This window comes from Calliopsis andreniformis, chromosome 8, assembly GCF_051401765.1.
Source record: "Calliopsis andreniformis isolate RMS-2024a chromosome 8, iyCalAndr_principal, whole genome shotgun sequence".
Taxonomy (NCBI): domain Eukaryota; kingdom Metazoa; phylum Arthropoda; class Insecta; order Hymenoptera; family Andrenidae; genus Calliopsis; species Calliopsis andreniformis.
Genome location: NC_135069.1, coordinates 1350400 through 1365811, shown reverse-complemented (window position 1 = coordinate 1365811; position 15412 = coordinate 1350400). Strand labels below are relative to the sequence as shown.

The 15412-nt window shown below is 32.9% G+C and overlaps 3 protein-coding genes across 3 annotated transcripts; all 3 read left to right on the top strand.

The window, feature by feature from the left end:
* Positions 1-478: 478 nt before the first annotated feature.
* On the top strand, positions 479-2150 carry Prx5 (Peroxiredoxin 5). Its single transcript, XM_076382963.1, has 4 exons — positions 479-1119; positions 1277-1411; positions 1517-1648; positions 1725-2150. Exons 1-4 carry the CDS (start codon positions 1018-1020, stop codon positions 1914-1916), a joined length of 561 nt encoding a protein of 186 aa, XP_076239078.1. The 5' UTR covers positions 479-1017; the 3' UTR covers positions 1917-2150.
* A 271-nt stretch (positions 2151-2421) lies between these two features.
* On the top strand, positions 2422-7087 carry Smc1 (structural maintenance of chromosomes 1). The gene is made up of 6 exons (XM_076383250.1): positions 2422-2603; positions 2693-5664; positions 5741-5920; positions 6000-6178; positions 6252-6429; positions 6504-7087. The coding sequence occupies exons 1-6, from the start codon at positions 2492-2494 to the stop codon at positions 6573-6575; spliced, it is 3693 nt and encodes a 1230-aa protein (XP_076239365.1). The 5' UTR covers positions 2422-2491; the 3' UTR covers positions 6576-7087.
* LOC143182040 (structural maintenance of chromosomes protein 1A-like) lies at positions 6579-14960 on the top strand. Its single transcript, XM_076382782.1, has 39 exons — positions 6579-6612; positions 6656-6726; positions 6822-6925; positions 6962-7041; positions 7108-7167; positions 7257-7361; positions 7474-7482; positions 7551-7719; positions 7822-7936; positions 8000-8178; positions 8251-8389; positions 8466-8930; positions 9017-9463; positions 9510-9721; positions 9795-9960; positions 10241-10384; positions 10435-10605; positions 10652-10717; positions 10818-10975; positions 11061-11158; positions 11239-11303; positions 11424-11557; positions 11625-11681; positions 11817-11903; positions 11998-12049; positions 12170-12303; positions 12371-12422; positions 12543-12676; positions 12744-12782; positions 12944-13000; positions 13055-13069; positions 13117-13131; positions 13165-13238; positions 13276-13613; positions 13662-13916; positions 13992-14171; positions 14245-14423; positions 14495-14672; positions 14762-14960. The coding sequence occupies exons 1-39, from the start codon at positions 6579-6581 to the stop codon at positions 14831-14833; spliced, it is 5109 nt and encodes a 1702-aa protein (XP_076238897.1). The 3' UTR covers positions 14834-14960.
* Positions 14961-15412: the final 452 nt, after the last annotated feature.

Here is a 15412-nt window from a genome sequence, read left to right as displayed (position 1 = left end):
ATCACATAAACAAATGATTTCCTTACCTAAAGTTATTGCATAATACAATATAGAGAGCCGAGAGATGCAACAAATGCTCAGGTTTTATAGAAATGAATAAAACAACAGTTTATTAAATGATTTATTATGTGTAACCTCTGCACTCTTTTAAAGCCATTTCTTGTGAGTAATTAAACAATTTCTTTATTTATTGTACATGCATAATCATTTATTGACCTTATATAATACATCTACATCTTCACATTATAAATAAATTGATAAACAAATAAGTTTTTATTATTACAAATAGATCGAAACAGGCAATTTAGTTCAGGGATATCACCAGTAGATGGCGAGAGCATTTGTGTGTCCACAAAATAAATAAATTTGCATTATAAAAGGAATTACGATACAGTCTTTAACTAATTCTTCACTTCTGATTTCTACAAATTATTAAACAACTAAGATTTTCTTCAAAACACATTTTATTTAAAAAATATCAAAGAACAAACATTAATACAAGGTTCGCTGGTTCACAAATGAAACGAATGTTATCACAGTACAGTACACAACAGAGAATTCGTTGTTAACAATTACAATTTCTGTAACTCTTTACTGATATTTACAAACTAACTAACAAACAACCACAATATTGCATTTTCAATAGAAAATTAAGCCACAATGATCCTATGGGCTCACAAAGTACATACAATTATTCACTGATTCGTCGAACTATTACAAGCATGTAATTTCTTATCATAAAAACACAATGAATACACATCAAGGATGTCACACATCCTTAACGAACATGGACAGTATACTACGTAAATAAATAAGCTTACTAAAAGAAAATACAGTATATAAAAAAATTTAGAATTATATTTTATGTAATGACTCGCAGGTATTGCGCAATACCGCAGGTTTATCAAGCCGACTAGCTATCGATAGTGTCTTCTGATTCAACGAAATCTTTCAACCCTAAGTTTAATTAAAAACAGTTGATTACTTGGTTCACTGTGTTGATAGCCATAGATACAGATGAACCAACTTCTTAATCGCGTAATTTCGGTCGGCGAACGATCATCGTTCAGTTGTTTGGTGAGAGGGTTTCACGTCTCGTCTCAAAACATGGTTATCAGTGTAAGTTATTTGTTGTTTAGAACTGATCAACGCAAAAGTAGAAAATCTTTGATCATCTATCGTTCATTCGTATCTGTTTATATATGAATATTAGACTAATTTATTCAACAGCGCGCTTAACATTTTCTGCAAAGTAATCAGTCTATAATGTTTTTAGGTAGGTGATAAGCTACCCGCCGTTGACCTCTACGAGGATTCGCCGACAAATAAGGTGAATCTCGCGAAAATTGCAGCAGGGAAAAAAATCGTGATTTTTGCAGTACCAGGTGCTTTCACACCAGGATGTTCCAAAGTATGTATTATTTTTAAATATCCATTTAATAGGATAAATGTCCTGATGCATAAGCTTCGCGAAATTGAAAAAAAGATACTTACGATATTTATAATATTTTTTCAGACACATCTTCCAGGTTTTATTCAAAAAGCTGGAGAATTAAAATCCAAAGGTGTTGCAGAAATCTTCTGTGTTGCAGTGAATGATCCATTTGTAATGTCAGCCTGGGGTAAGGAACATGGAGCAGAAGGGAAGGTAATGTTGCAAGTGTTTTAGTATACATTGTACATATTTTTTATAGAAAATAGTAATGTATCCTTTTTCTAAACAGGTACGCATGCTAGCAGACCCTGCATGTCAATTCACAGATGCATTAGAACTTTCTGTGGACTTACCTGTTTTGGGAGGAAAGAGAAGTAAGAGATATTCTATGATTCTTGAGGATGGTGTGGTGACAGAGCTGAATGTGGAACCAGACAACACTGGCCTTTCTTGTTCTCTGGCAGAACATATGAAGTTGTAAAATGCATATTATTACATGTTGTGTAGTAAGTTCATTGCTTTAAAAACTACAGACTGATGCCATGTTCAATTTATCAATCCTATTACATGTTTGTATACATGATAGAATAAATATTCATTCAGTTCAACTATAAATTATTACACATTACTTGTATTACTCATTACAGACTAGATGCTATTACATGGAGTATTTATGTAAAATCACAATCAAATATTAAATAAAGTAAAATTAACATAATAATAATCTAATCTGGATTAAGAAATGTTATTTTTGCAATAAATCGTGTTAACGTCCTATCCTAAAATTTGTATAATCCAATGATAAAATACTATTTTATATATATGGTAAGTGGAATAGTCACAATAAATATGTGAAAAATAAAACTGTGAAAAAATATTTACAAATATATATATCGAAAGATACAGCTGTGTACGCGATAATGTTATGCGACTACCTTCAGAGCATATGGGCCAGAGACCAATTGTTGATATTTGATACTTGTTTGTGTTGGAAACTTTATGGCGCCAATTATGCCACTTCGTTGTTGCTCGTGAATTTTTTTAATTCTATCAAAAATGCCAGCTTTTTTAAAGCATATCGAGGTAGAGAATTTTAAATCGTACAAGGGAAAGCTTATTATAGGACCTTTGAAATCTTTCACCGCTGTCGTTGGGCCAAATGGATCCGGTAAGTTCTGTTTCTAACCTATAAAGAGTTAAACAGACTTCAAAATAATCTGAAATTTACATGGTATTATCTGCCTTCTTTCGCTACAGGTAAATCTAATTTTATGGACGCGATTAGTTTTGTTATGGGAGAAAAAACAAGTAGTTTGCGCGTAAAACGATTTAGTGAACTTATTCATGGAGCCTCAATTGGAATGCCAGTTGCCAGAAGTGCATCTGTCACTGCTGTATTTGAACTGGAAGATGGTTCAGAAAAAAGTTTCATGCGTTCTGTGCAAGGATCATCCTCTGAGCACAGAATAAATAACAATGTAGTCACCAGCCAAGTGTATCTTAATGAACTGGAACACCTTGGTATTAATGTCAAGGCAAAAAATTTCTTGGTATTCCAAGGGGCTGTGGAATCAATAGCTATGAAAAACCCAAAAGAGCGTACTGCACTCTTTGAAGAAATTAGCAATTCTGGTGCATTGAAAGCAGAATATGAAAGATTAAGAACAGAGATGTTGAAAGCAGAGGAAGAGACTCAGTTTTCTTACCAAAAGAAGAAGGGAATTGCTGCAGAAAGGAAGGAAGCAAAGTTGGAGAAGGAAGAAGCTGAGAAGTATCAACGCTTGAAGGAGGAATATGTAGAAAAACAAGTTGAATTACAACTATTTCGGTTGTTCCATAATGAGAAAAGTACAGAGAATTTAGAAGTTCAACAGAAGAAGAAGCAGCATGAAATAGAGAAGATTGAGAAGAAGAAAGAGAAGGCAGAAGAATTACTAAAAGAAAAAAAGAAGGAGGCTGGAAAATTAGGAAGAGATCTAGCTAAAATAGAGCAGGATATTAGAGAAGTAGAAGTGGAAATAACAAAGAAGAGACCTACATTCATCAAAGCAAAAGAGCGTGTTGCTCACATGCAGAAAAAAGTAGAGTCTGCAAGGAAATCATTGGCACAAGCACGTATTGCTGATGAAGCACATAAGAAGGATATACATGAATTACAAGAGGAGCTACGTCAGGTAGAGGAAGCTAAAGCAGCCTATGAGGCAAGTATTGCAGGACAATCACAATTACAAGGAAGGGATGTACAGCTGGAAGATGAGCAGGTGAGAGAGTATAATCGATTGAAGGAGGAAGCAGGCAAACAATCAGCAAGGTATTTGCAGCTTCTTGATTCTATTAATCGTGAACAAAAATCAGATCAAGATAGGCTTGATAATGAAGGAAGAAAAAAGACAGAAATAGAGAACAAGCATAAACAGAAAGGTCACATGCGAGATGAAGCTCTTAAAAGAGTAGAAAAATTAGAGGAGCATATAAGAACTTCCGAGGCTGCATTAGAAGATCAGAAAAAAATGCGAGCCGATTTGCAATCCGATGTCGGTACCTCGAAAGATAAGATCCAGAATCTTCAGCGGGAATTAGAAAGTATTTCAGAGCAACTCGGTGACGCGAAGGTGGATAAGCACGAAGTGTCAAGGACCAAGAAGAAAACTGAAATTGTGGAAAATTTCAAGCGACTTTTCCCTGGTGTATACGATCGTATGTATAATATGTGTGAACCCATTCACAAGAGATACAATGTTGCAATTACAAAAGTTCTTGGTAAATACATGGAAGCTATTGTTGTTGATACTGAGAAAACAGCTAGGCAATGTATTCAGTATCTCAAGGAACAGTATCTGGAACCAGAAACATTTCTTCCTCTAGATTACATACAGGCAAAACCATTGAAGGAAAGGCTCAGAAACATACAAGAGCCAAAAAATGTAAAGTTGCTGTATGATGTGTTACACTTCTCTCCCAAGGATATTGATAGAGCAGTATTGTTTGCAACAAATAATGCTCTTGTCTGCGAAACACCTGAGGATGCCAACAAAGTAGCTTATGAGATGGACAAGAAAGCGAGATACGATTGTGTTGCATTGGATGGAACGTTTTATCAGAAGGCTGGAATTATTTCTGGCGGTAGTTTAGATCTCGCGAAGAAAGCAAAAAGATGGGATGAGAAGCAAATGTCTCAGCTCAAAGCACAAAAAGAGAAGTTAACAGAAGAATTGCGTGAGTCCCTAAAAAAATCGCGAAAAGAATCCGAATTGAATACCGTCGAATCTCAAATACGTGGACTAGAAACTCGTCTAAAATATAACAAGAGCGATCTTGCTGCTACTCAAAAGCAAATCGCTGAACTTGAGACAGAATTAGATGCTCTGCAAAATGAATTGAATATGTTTGGTCCAGCAATAGCAGCGATTGAGAAGACCATGGCTGAAAGGGATCAGGAAATACAGAACATCAAAGAAAAAATGAACAACGTTGAAGATGATGTATTCGCCAGTTTCTGCGAACAGATTGGCGTGTCTAATATTCGCCAATATGAAGAAAGAGAATTACGATCGCAACAGGAAAGAGCAAAGAAGAGAATGGAGTTTGAGAATCAATGTAATCGCATCTACAATCAGTTAGACTTTGAGAAACAACGTGATACAGAGAGCAACGTTTTACGTTGGGAACGCGCTGTTCAAGATGCAGAAGATAAACTGGAATCTGCGCGACAAACTGAATCTAATCAGAAAGCAGAAATAGATCACGATGAGACACAGATGGAACAACTGAAGTCAGCGCGAAACGCGAAGAAGATGGAAGTTGATCAAAAAGAAGATGAAATAGGCAAAGCCAGACGCGAAGTGGGAGCAATTGCAAAAGATATACAGGCTGCTCAAAAACAGTTGAATGGCATTGAAGCTAAAATTGAACAGAAAAAAGCTGAACGACATGCTATCCTTATGCAGTGCAAAATGGAGGATATTGCAATTCCAATGCTCCATGGAAATATGGAAGATATAGCTAGTGAAACTAGTACAGCTAATGCTTCAGATGGCAATAATGATTCAACTGTAAGCACTCAACAGCAGTATGAACGTGAGAAGCGAATTACGATAGATTATGCACTTCTACCTGAAAATTTAAAAGATATAGATGAAGAAGATATTAAAAAAACTACTGATAAACTAACGAAAACAATAAATGATTTACAAAGTACTATTCAACGTATTCAAGCACCGAATATGAAGGTAAGATGCAATTCCTATCAAATATTAGAGAGTATTGCATTTTTTATAATTCTCATTTTATTATGATTTTGTTTAGGCAATTCAAAAATTGTATCTTGCCAAGGAGAAGCTGCAAGAGACTAATGAAGAATTCGAGCAATCTCGTAAAAAAGCAAAGAAAGCAAAAACACAATTTGAGAAGATAAAGAAAGAAAGGCATGACCGATTTATGACCTGTTTTGAACATGTAGCTAATGAAATTGATCCAATTTATAAGGTTCATACATATTGTATATTGCATAAATTTACATATGTTCATAATCTTAAACAATACAAAAGAGCTTGTATTATTTTAGAGCTTAGCAAAGAATCAATCAGCCCAAGCGTTCCTAGGTCCAGAAAATCCAGAGGAACCATATTTGGATGGTATTAACTACAATTGTGTAGCACCAGGAAAGCGATTTCAACCAATGTCTAACTTGTCTGGTGGAGAGAAAACTGTAGCAGCATTAGCATTATTGTTCGCAATTCATAGGTACTATTTATAATTTTAACTTCCTATATTCCTGATCAATTTTGCATTTATAATAACTTTATGATACTTGTAGTTTTCAACCTGCTCCATTTTTTGTCTTGGACGAAATCGATGCTGCTTTGGATAACACAAATATAGGAAAAGTAGCAAGCTACATACGTGACAAAACGAGTTCGTTGCAAACTATTGTTATATCGTTAAAAGAAGAGTTTTATTCTCATGCTGACGCGTTAATCGGCATCTGTCCTGATGTAAGTTTTGATATTTTGAAATTTAGAAGAATGTTATACTTCATGAAATAATTATATTTATATTTATGTTATAGGTCGGTGAATGTTTGGAAAGTAAAGTATTAACACTTGATTTAACTGCATATCCAACGCACATTAATTCGTAGAACATGTTGCAAAGCGATATTTATATATTTCAATTGGGTTTGTTTCGTATTAGATTTCTAATTTATATATACAATCACAGCGGGTGTTATAGGTAATATCAAAAGGAATCATATCCGGTTTCATCAGAATATTTTTTGGGCGGAATATCGTGTATTAAAACTGAGAAACTTTATAAATATTCCAATTATTATCTTCTGTTTGTATTTGATTTGACTATATTTTTTTTCTTTCTTAATAAATATTAGATATTATTCTATTATATGTGGATCGCGATTTTTGAGAGTTCTTATCGTTTAATAAAATCAATCTACAATCGAAAATTGCCTGAAGCAATGTTAAAAGGAGTGGCGTAGTTATGTAATAAATTATTAATATAAACGTATAGAGTTACTTGTTGGACCGAAATATTCTGTCAATTTTTAAGCGGAATAAGTGAAATATTATATAAAATAATTTTTACAATATGTATGTAAAAAAATAACGCACCTTTGTAGAGTAAAAAGTTTCACTATGATACTTCAAATGCATTAGTTCTTCAAATTACTTCCTTGAACTTCGCGAGTAATAAAAATTGCTTTTGTCTCGACGTTGGTAACAATGCAAATTCATAAAAAACGAATTCTGGCGTCTTCTTAAACGTTACGATTTTCTCTCGAATAATCTACTGTGCAAAATGCAAGTCCGTTTGGAACGTATTATCCTTTTTAACTTTAAATCCTTCAAGGGTAAAGTAACCATTGGTCCATTCAAACCATTAACCGCAATTATTGGTTCAAATGGATCCGGTAAGTCAATTTTTTAATTATCAACAATTCTTTAACGGAAGTAACCGTTCACGAGGCTTCGAAAATGAAACATTTCTAAGTTACTTTTAAACTGAACATTTTGATGGATAAGAATTTCAGAGTAAAAATATTCGATCTAAAGCCGTAAAAAGTTTAAGACAATAATTTGGAGTTAATAACACATTTTAGGAAAATCGAATATTATGGATGCGATTAGTTTTGTAATGGGCGAGAAATCTAGAAGCTTACGTATTAAACAATTAAGCGATCTTATTTACGGTGCATCTGTAGGCAACCCTATAGCGGACAGGTGTCAAAATTCTTTTTATTTTTTGTTGCATGTTCAAATTACTGTAGTGTATATATTTGCTAATTGTTTATGAATTTATATACAAATATATTAAATTACAAATTACGAATATTTTGCTAAATTTCTAATATTATATTATTTATAATATAGAGCACATGTAACGGCTGTTTTTATCTTTGAAGACAATAGTAAAAAAACATTTACCAGAGCTATTTGTGGTACTTCTTCTGAATATAAAATCAATGATCAGGTAATGTTCAATACAGTAGGAAACTAACTATTGGATTAATTGAAAATGTGTAATATAAAAAATATTGTTATAAAAAAGGTGGTTGCAGCTCAGTTTTACTTATCAGAATTGAGGGAACTGAATCTTAATGTAAAGGCTGGGAATTTTTTGGTATTTCAAGGGGGTATTGAGAATATAGCAACAAAAACATCAAAAGAATATACTTCCATGATTGAACAAATTAGTAATTCTATTGAAATGAAAGAAGAGTATGAGAGGTAAAATAGAATTCTTCTGATTACAAGTTCTTCACTTTTTCTTTGAATTATATTAATTTCTTAAACACAAAGGTTGAAAAGTGAAGTGTTTAAAGCAGAAGAGGAAGTTCAATTTATTTTCAAAAAGAAAAGAGATATTCTCATGAGAAAAAAGTTTGTCTTATTATCAATAGAAGAAGCAAATCACTATAAAATGCTTCATAAACAATATGTATGTATTTTGTATATATTAATTACAGTTTTAATATCATTCATACATTTCAAATACCTTTTTTTAAATTTTTTAGTTAGATACAAAACGTGAGTTGCAACTTTTCCAACTATTTCACATTGAGAAAGATATTGAAGATCTTCAAGAGACTTTAAGTACTGTAAAATTAAATATAAATGAACATGAAAGAGATAAGGAACTTGCAATTGACCTTTTACGACAAAAGAATAAATGTTTGAAAGAGAAACTTACAATTATGGAAAATCTTGAACATGACATTACAAAAATGGAAAATGCTTTTAAACAGAAAGAGGGGGATTTTGCAGAAGTAAAAGGAAAAGTTTCATATTGGCAACAGCAACTTGATACTACTAAGTTATTGTCAATAGAAGCACATAAATCCAATGCTGCTCATAGAAAAGCAATTAAAGAATTGCAAAATGAATTACTAGAAGTAGAACATTTGACGTCTATGTTTGAACAAAATATGATAACACAATTGTTATCTCAACAGAGCAATATAGAACTCAATGATGCACAAGTATGACTACATTTATATTTTTTATATATTCATTATAATAGTTTATCATGTACTATACCAATTGAAGTATATTTGTATTTTTTAAGGTACAAGAATACTTTCGTTTAAAAGTAGCTGTAGAATTACAATCTTCAGAAAAAATACAACTTTGTAATTCTCTAAAATCTGAACAAATTGTAAATCAAAATAATCTAGATAATGAAATTAGGAAAAAATTTGAGTTACAAACTAAATTAAATCACAAAAAAGATGAAAAAAATAAGTATCTCATAAATGTGAAACATGTTGAAAATATTAAAAATGAATTAAATGATAAGATAAATGCAAAGAATAAGTTAGAAGAAGCGCTTATTAAACAAAAGGAGGAACTGGAAGCTACACAATTGGAACTTCAACATGTATCTGAACAACTTGGCAATGCTAAATTAGATGAATGCATGATTTCGCGTTTAAATAAGGAAGCAAATACAATTAAACTTTTACAAAATTTATTTCCTGGTGTGGTATGTTTCGAACTAAATCACGCTATATATGTATTAATTATAAAAACTTTTTATATGTTTAAATATTTAATTTCAGTGTGGTCGTTTATATAATTTGTGTAAACCAATCCATTCTCGCTACCAAATTGCTATGACAAAAGTGTTTGGAAAGTACTGCAATGCTATTATAGTGTCTACAATGAACGTAGCAAAAGAATGTATCCATTACTTAAAAGAGCAACAGATAGGAATTGAAACGTTTTTACCATTAGATTCTTTGAAAACTAAGCCGGCAGAGGAAAGACTACGGTACGGACGAGATTTGTTATACGTCTTTATTTACTCAGCTCATTATATCTACTTTAATAATCTACCGTTTTAGTTCTATCACGGACCCAAAGAACGTCAAACTTCTTTACGATGTACTTGATTTTTCCCCCGAGATTAATCCTGCCATATTGTTTGTAACTAACAACGTGTTAATCTGTGAAACGCTAGATGAAGCGAGAATGCTTACATTTGAAGCTAATCTACAATATATACATAATGTAATGGCTAATATAATTTTATTGAGTGTAGAATGAGATCCAACACTACTTTATGCTTGCTACAATCGGAACAAAGTCAATTGTCTGATCTAAGTCACTCAATAGTTATTTCTCCCACTACTCTAATCGGTGTCTACCACCATTGTATTTGATTGTTCAGAGAAGGGAACTGGGCTTACCATAAATATTTCATTTTAAACACTTAATGATTTTGTTCTAATTATACACATCACATATCTATTTTCATACAATGCTAACAACACTTTTTATTTTAATGTAGTGTGTCGCGTTAGATGGCACTTATTTTAAAAAAGGGGGTCTAATTTCTGGAGGACTGGTTCAGTTATCACAAAAAGCTAAAGTCTGGCAAGAGCAAGAACTGCAAGAATTACGATCGAAAAAGGTTTCATATTTTCTGATTTCGGTATTGTACTTGATTTATCTGATGTTGCATTAACTTGCCATACATTTTAGATGGAATTAACAGAAAAATTAAGAGAAAAAATGTCATTCTTTCGCAACGAACTTGAAATGAAAGCGTTGGATGTAGAAATTCGTGGACTTACAAGTAGATTGAAATATAGCAAATTGAATTTAGACGAGGCTGCAAGTATCCGTCCTATTTTTAGACTTCAGCAAACAAGTGCATAATAGATATATCACGTTTACATATGCATTCCTCTTTTCACAGGAGAATAAATTAAATGCTCTTCTAAATGAAATAGACATTACTGCAAATGAATTAAAAACTGTAAATGCAAGTACTTCTTTTTCATTTTTCTTCTTATATCTACCATTCTGTTACAAAATTATATACATAATAAATAATTTGCACTTTCTTTAATAATGTCAATTAGAAAAATTTAACATCGATCAAAAAACTAATGGAGGAAAAAGAGCATGAAATTCAAATTGCAGAAAAATGTATTCAGGACATTGAAGATGAAGTTTTCAAAACTTTTTGTAGAGCTATTGGTGTAGATAATATACGCCAGTACGAGCAAGGAAATTTAAGGTCTTTGCTTTTTAATTCTATATTTTAATGTTAAACAATTTATCTGAACTTTTAATTTAATAAAAAAAACTTTCTTAAAAAATAGAATACATCAGGAACAAATGGAAAGAAAAATGGAATTGGAACATCTATATAATCGAATAAAAAACCAACTGGATTACGAAGAAAATCGTGATACCGAAAGTAATTATTCTTTGTTTGCATAAAATGTTTGACGAAATACACGGACCTCCTACAATTTTTTTTAAGTATGCCATTTGCAGAAGCATATAACTTGAACCTTCCTCTTCAATTCATAAAAAAGATCAACTCGCTGCGATTTTTTTTCGCAAAGTTACAGGACTTCAAAGTAACCCCTGCATTTTCATCATGTCTTGACACTACTCGGTGTACTCTAAAATGCAAGGGTTACTTTGATGTGCTGTAACTTTGTGAAAAAAAATCGTAGCGACATGATCTTTTTTATAGATTACAGGGGAAGGATCCTATTTTATGCTCCCTTGAACAGCATCTTCGAAAAAAATTTTTCCAAGTCTGTGCGTTCTATCAAAGTTGGCGATTTTCGCTACGACAAATTGCAAAGTTTGACAAAATGCAGGGTCTCGCGAAAATTTTTTTCGAAGATGCCGTTCACGGGAGCATAAACTAGGATCCTTCCTCTTCAATTTATAAAAAAGATCAACTCGCTCCGATTTTTTTTCGCAAAGTTACAGGACTTCAAAGTAACCCCTGCATTTTCGTCATGTCTTGACACTACTCGGTGTACTCTAAAATGCAAGGGTTACTTTGATGTGCTGTAACTTTGCGAAAAAAAATCGTAGCGACATGATCTTTGTTACAGATTACAGGGGAAGGATCCTATTTTATGCTCCCTTGAACAGCATCTTCGAAAAAAATTTTTCCAAGTCTGTGCGTTCTATCAAAGTTGGCAATTTTCGATACGACAAATTGCAAAGTTTGACAAAATGCAGGGTCTCGCGAAAATTTTTTTCGAAGATGCCGTTCCCGGGAGTATAAACTAGGATCCTTCCTCTTCAATTTATAAAAAAGATCAACTCGCTGCGATTTTTTTTCGCAAAGTTACAGGACTTCAAAGTAACCCCTGCATTTTCGTCATATCTTGACACTACTCGGTGTGCTCTAAAATGCAAGGGTTACTTTGATGTGCTGTAACTTTGCGAAAAAAAATCGCAGCGACATGATCTTTTTTATAGATTACAGGGGAAGGATCCTATTTTATGCTCCCTTGAACAGCATCTTCGAAAAAAATTTTTCCAAGTCTGTGCGTTCTATCAAAGTTGGCGATTTTCGATACGACAAATTGCAAAGTTTGACAAAATGCAGGGTCTCGCGAAAATTTTTTTCGAAGATGCCGTTCACGGGAGCATAAACTAGGATCCTTCCTCTTCAATTTATAAAAAAGATCAACTCGCTGCGATTTTTTTTCGCAAAGTTACAGGACTTCAAAGTAACCCCTGCATTTTCGTCATATCTTGACACTACTCGGTGTGCTCTAAAATGCAAGGGTTACTTTGATGTGCTGTAACTTTGCGAAAAAAAATCGCAGCGACATGATCTTTTTTATAGATTACAGGGGAAGGATCCTATTTTATGCTCCCTTGAACAGCATCTTCGAAAAAAATTTTTCCAAGTCTGTGCGTTCTATCAAAGTTGGCGATTTTCGATACGACAAATTGCAAAGTTTGACAAAATGCAGGGTCTCGCGAAAATTTTTTTCGAAGATGCCGTTCACGGGAGCATAAACTAGGATCCTTCCTCTTCAATTTATAAAAAAGATCAACTCGCTGCGATTTTTTTTCGCAAAGTTACAGGACTTCAAAGTAACCCCTGCATTTTCGTCATGTCTTGACACTACTCGGTGTACTCTAAAATGCAAGGGTTACTTTGATGTGCTGTAACTTTGCGAAAAAAAATCGTCGCGACATGATCTTTTTTTTTAAATTAAAGAGGAAGATCCAAGCGATATGTTTCTGTGAATGGCATCCCCGAAAAAAATTCTAGGATGTCCGTGTATTTCGTCAATCTTTGGAATTTTCAATAGGATAAACATGCGTCTAGATTTAAGGCACTACGGTAATAGAGGAGCACTTAACTAAAAATTAAGGCATAGCGTCTTACAGTCAAGACATCAGACTGTAAGTTTAAAAAAAGATCGTGATCCAACGAAGATTTTTCGCGGAGTTATCGTCAGTCAAAATTAGCCGATTTTTGCACAAAACTTTTCAATGCCATAATTTTTTTGGTCAGTGTATAAAAAAAAATTATCCATTTTTTTATAGGTGCAGTTTTAAAGACTGAAAAAAATATGAGATCTGCCAAACAAGAACTAGAAAATGCATGTCAAGAGGAAGCTATAAGAAAGATTATCATCAAAGAGGAATTGGACAAATTAAACAATTTACGAGTGGAGTATGATAAAGTCAAAGCTGATGTGACTGAAGCAGAGAAAAGTGTAAATCACTGCAGAAAACAAATACATGTTATTGAAAGAACAATTGTAAATGCTCATAAGGAACACAGTATACTTATGACGAACATCAGAAAGAAGATAGCAGAACATCACGCTATTATTAAAAACAGCAAGGCAGATAAATCTATAATAATGAATTTAAATTATGTAACTTTATAAAAACACTCATTTATATTACTTCTTTTATATCGACAGATTGAGAATATTCCGATTCCACTACTTTATAACAATAGTGAAGATGTACAAAGTTCCACCGTCACAACCGATGCATCTGTAAACGAAGAACAACGGCAACCAAGAGATGCACTTCCGTGCATCGACTTCAGTAAGCTCTCTCAAAGTTTAAAAGAGAGAACAGAAATAAATATTGATGATCTAAAATCTAAATTTACGTCAAAACTCGAAAAACTGCAGAATGAATTAAAGTCTGTAGAAAATTGCAATTTGAAGGTTTGTGCTTCAAAGATTTTACAATATCAACGTTTGAAAAATTTTCTATAATTCTTTATTTAAATTCTTTTATAGGCCGATATAGAAGTTGAGTCCTTAATGGAAGAATTAAAAGAAATAAACTCTGAACATCTAAGAGCACGTAAAAAAGTAACTACGATGAACAGAGAATTTGAAGTAGTGAAAAAACAAAGATGTGATCGATTTATCCGCGGTCTAGAACATATTAATACCCAGATAGATATAATTTACAAGGTAAGAATTTAATTAGGGATTGAATTTACAAATATTTTCGCGTTTTATACATGGCTTAAAAATGTTTCTGCAGTCTTTAGTTAAAGATCCATCTGCTCAAGCTGTTCTACTCGCAGAGAATCCCGAAGAACCGTATTTAGGTGGCATAAATTACAATTGTATAGCACCGGGGAAAAGATTTCAATTAATGTCTAATTTTTCTGGTGGAGAGAAGACTGTTGCAGCATTAGCTTTATTATTTGCTATTCATAGGTAAGTTTTCTAAGTCAAATAAGCTACTGCTAATTGATCGTTTAATCTATAATTATTTATTCATATAATAGTTTCAGACCAGCGCCGTTTCTGGTATTAGACGAAGTGGATGCGGCCTTAGATAACGCGAATATAAAAAATTTTGAAGAGTTTATGCGTTCCAGAATAAAAGAAATACAATTTATTATAATATCTTTGAAGCACAGATTGTTCGCACATACTGATGCTCTTATTGGAATATGCTCTGATGTAATATTACATCTCAAATTTTTTCAAATTATAATTAATTAGTTTTCCGATTTTCATTATGATGTTAATTATGCTAAATTTATTTTTAGCTCAGTGGAGAATATCCAGAAAGTTTAGTGTACACACTTTCGCTGGAGAAGTACCCTTCATCGCGCAAATAATAACATTTCATATTTAAAAATGATTAAAATGTATTTATTTACTTTCTATGTATTGAATTAGAATATTTATAAGCATACACTCTTTATAAAATAATCAGAACGTGACAATACATTCGTAACTTTTTCATTTGTGTATGTTTTCACGACTCTTGACCCTCTTGCGTTAGATGAAACGCATTAGAAAACTCATAATTAGGATGATACTGATGCATCGACCATTTCAGTATCTGTACATCTCATTAGAACGCATTTGTTGCAATGGTCATTAAACAGACATCTGACTCATCATCGAGGATACAGAAGATTGCAATTACTCAAGTAATTTTGCAACTCTTTCGCGCCAGTGAAAATAGTCGACTAACGAAAATTGAAAAAAAAGAACATTCTTTGAATCTAAAAAGTCTTACAAGCAACAAGATACAATGCTACGCTGGCCCAGTTGCGCGATTAGAAATAGTGGCAATTCTGATTTATAGTTGTTCGTAACGAACGCATAGACGCGGGTCAATGCAGCCTATTACGGTTAACGCTTTGTAAAGTAAGTCGCGCTCCGGGAATGCGGCCAAAATGATGATTGTC

Bases quoted from the DNA above. Each gene is read 5' to 3' on its own strand.
- Prx5 (XM_076382963.1), top strand. From the start codon at position 1,018: ATGAACCAACTTCTTAATCGCGTAATTTCGGTCGGCGAACGATCATCG. The intron at 1,120-1,276 runs GTAAGTTATTTG...TAATGTTTTTAG, and splicing joins CTCAAAACATGGTTATCAGT to GTAGGTGATAAGCTACCCGC. The intron at 1,412-1,516 runs GTATGTATTATT...ATATTTTTTCAG, and splicing joins TCACACCAGGATGTTCCAAA to ACACATCTTCCAGGTTTTAT.
- Smc1 (XM_076383250.1), top strand. From the start codon at position 2,492: ATGCCAGCTTTTTTAAAGCATATCGAGGTAGAGAATTTTAAATCGTAC. The intron at 5,921-5,999 runs GTTCATACATAT...GTATTATTTTAG, and splicing joins AAATTGATCCAATTTATAAG to AGCTTAGCAAAGAATCAATC. The intron at 6,179-6,251 runs GTACTATTTATA...TGATACTTGTAG, and splicing joins TTATTGTTCGCAATTCATAG to TTTTCAACCTGCTCCATTTT.
- LOC143182040 (XM_076382782.1), top strand. From the start codon at position 6,579: ATGTTGCAAAGCGATATTTATATATTTCAATTGG. The intron at 7,168-7,256 runs GTAACAATGCAA...GCAAAATGCAAG, and splicing joins TTGCTTTTGTCTCGACGTTG to TCCGTTTGGAACGTATTATC. The intron at 14,673-14,761 runs GTAATATTACAT...ATTTATTTTTAG, and splicing joins TTATTGGAATATGCTCTGAT to CTCAGTGGAGAATATCCAGA.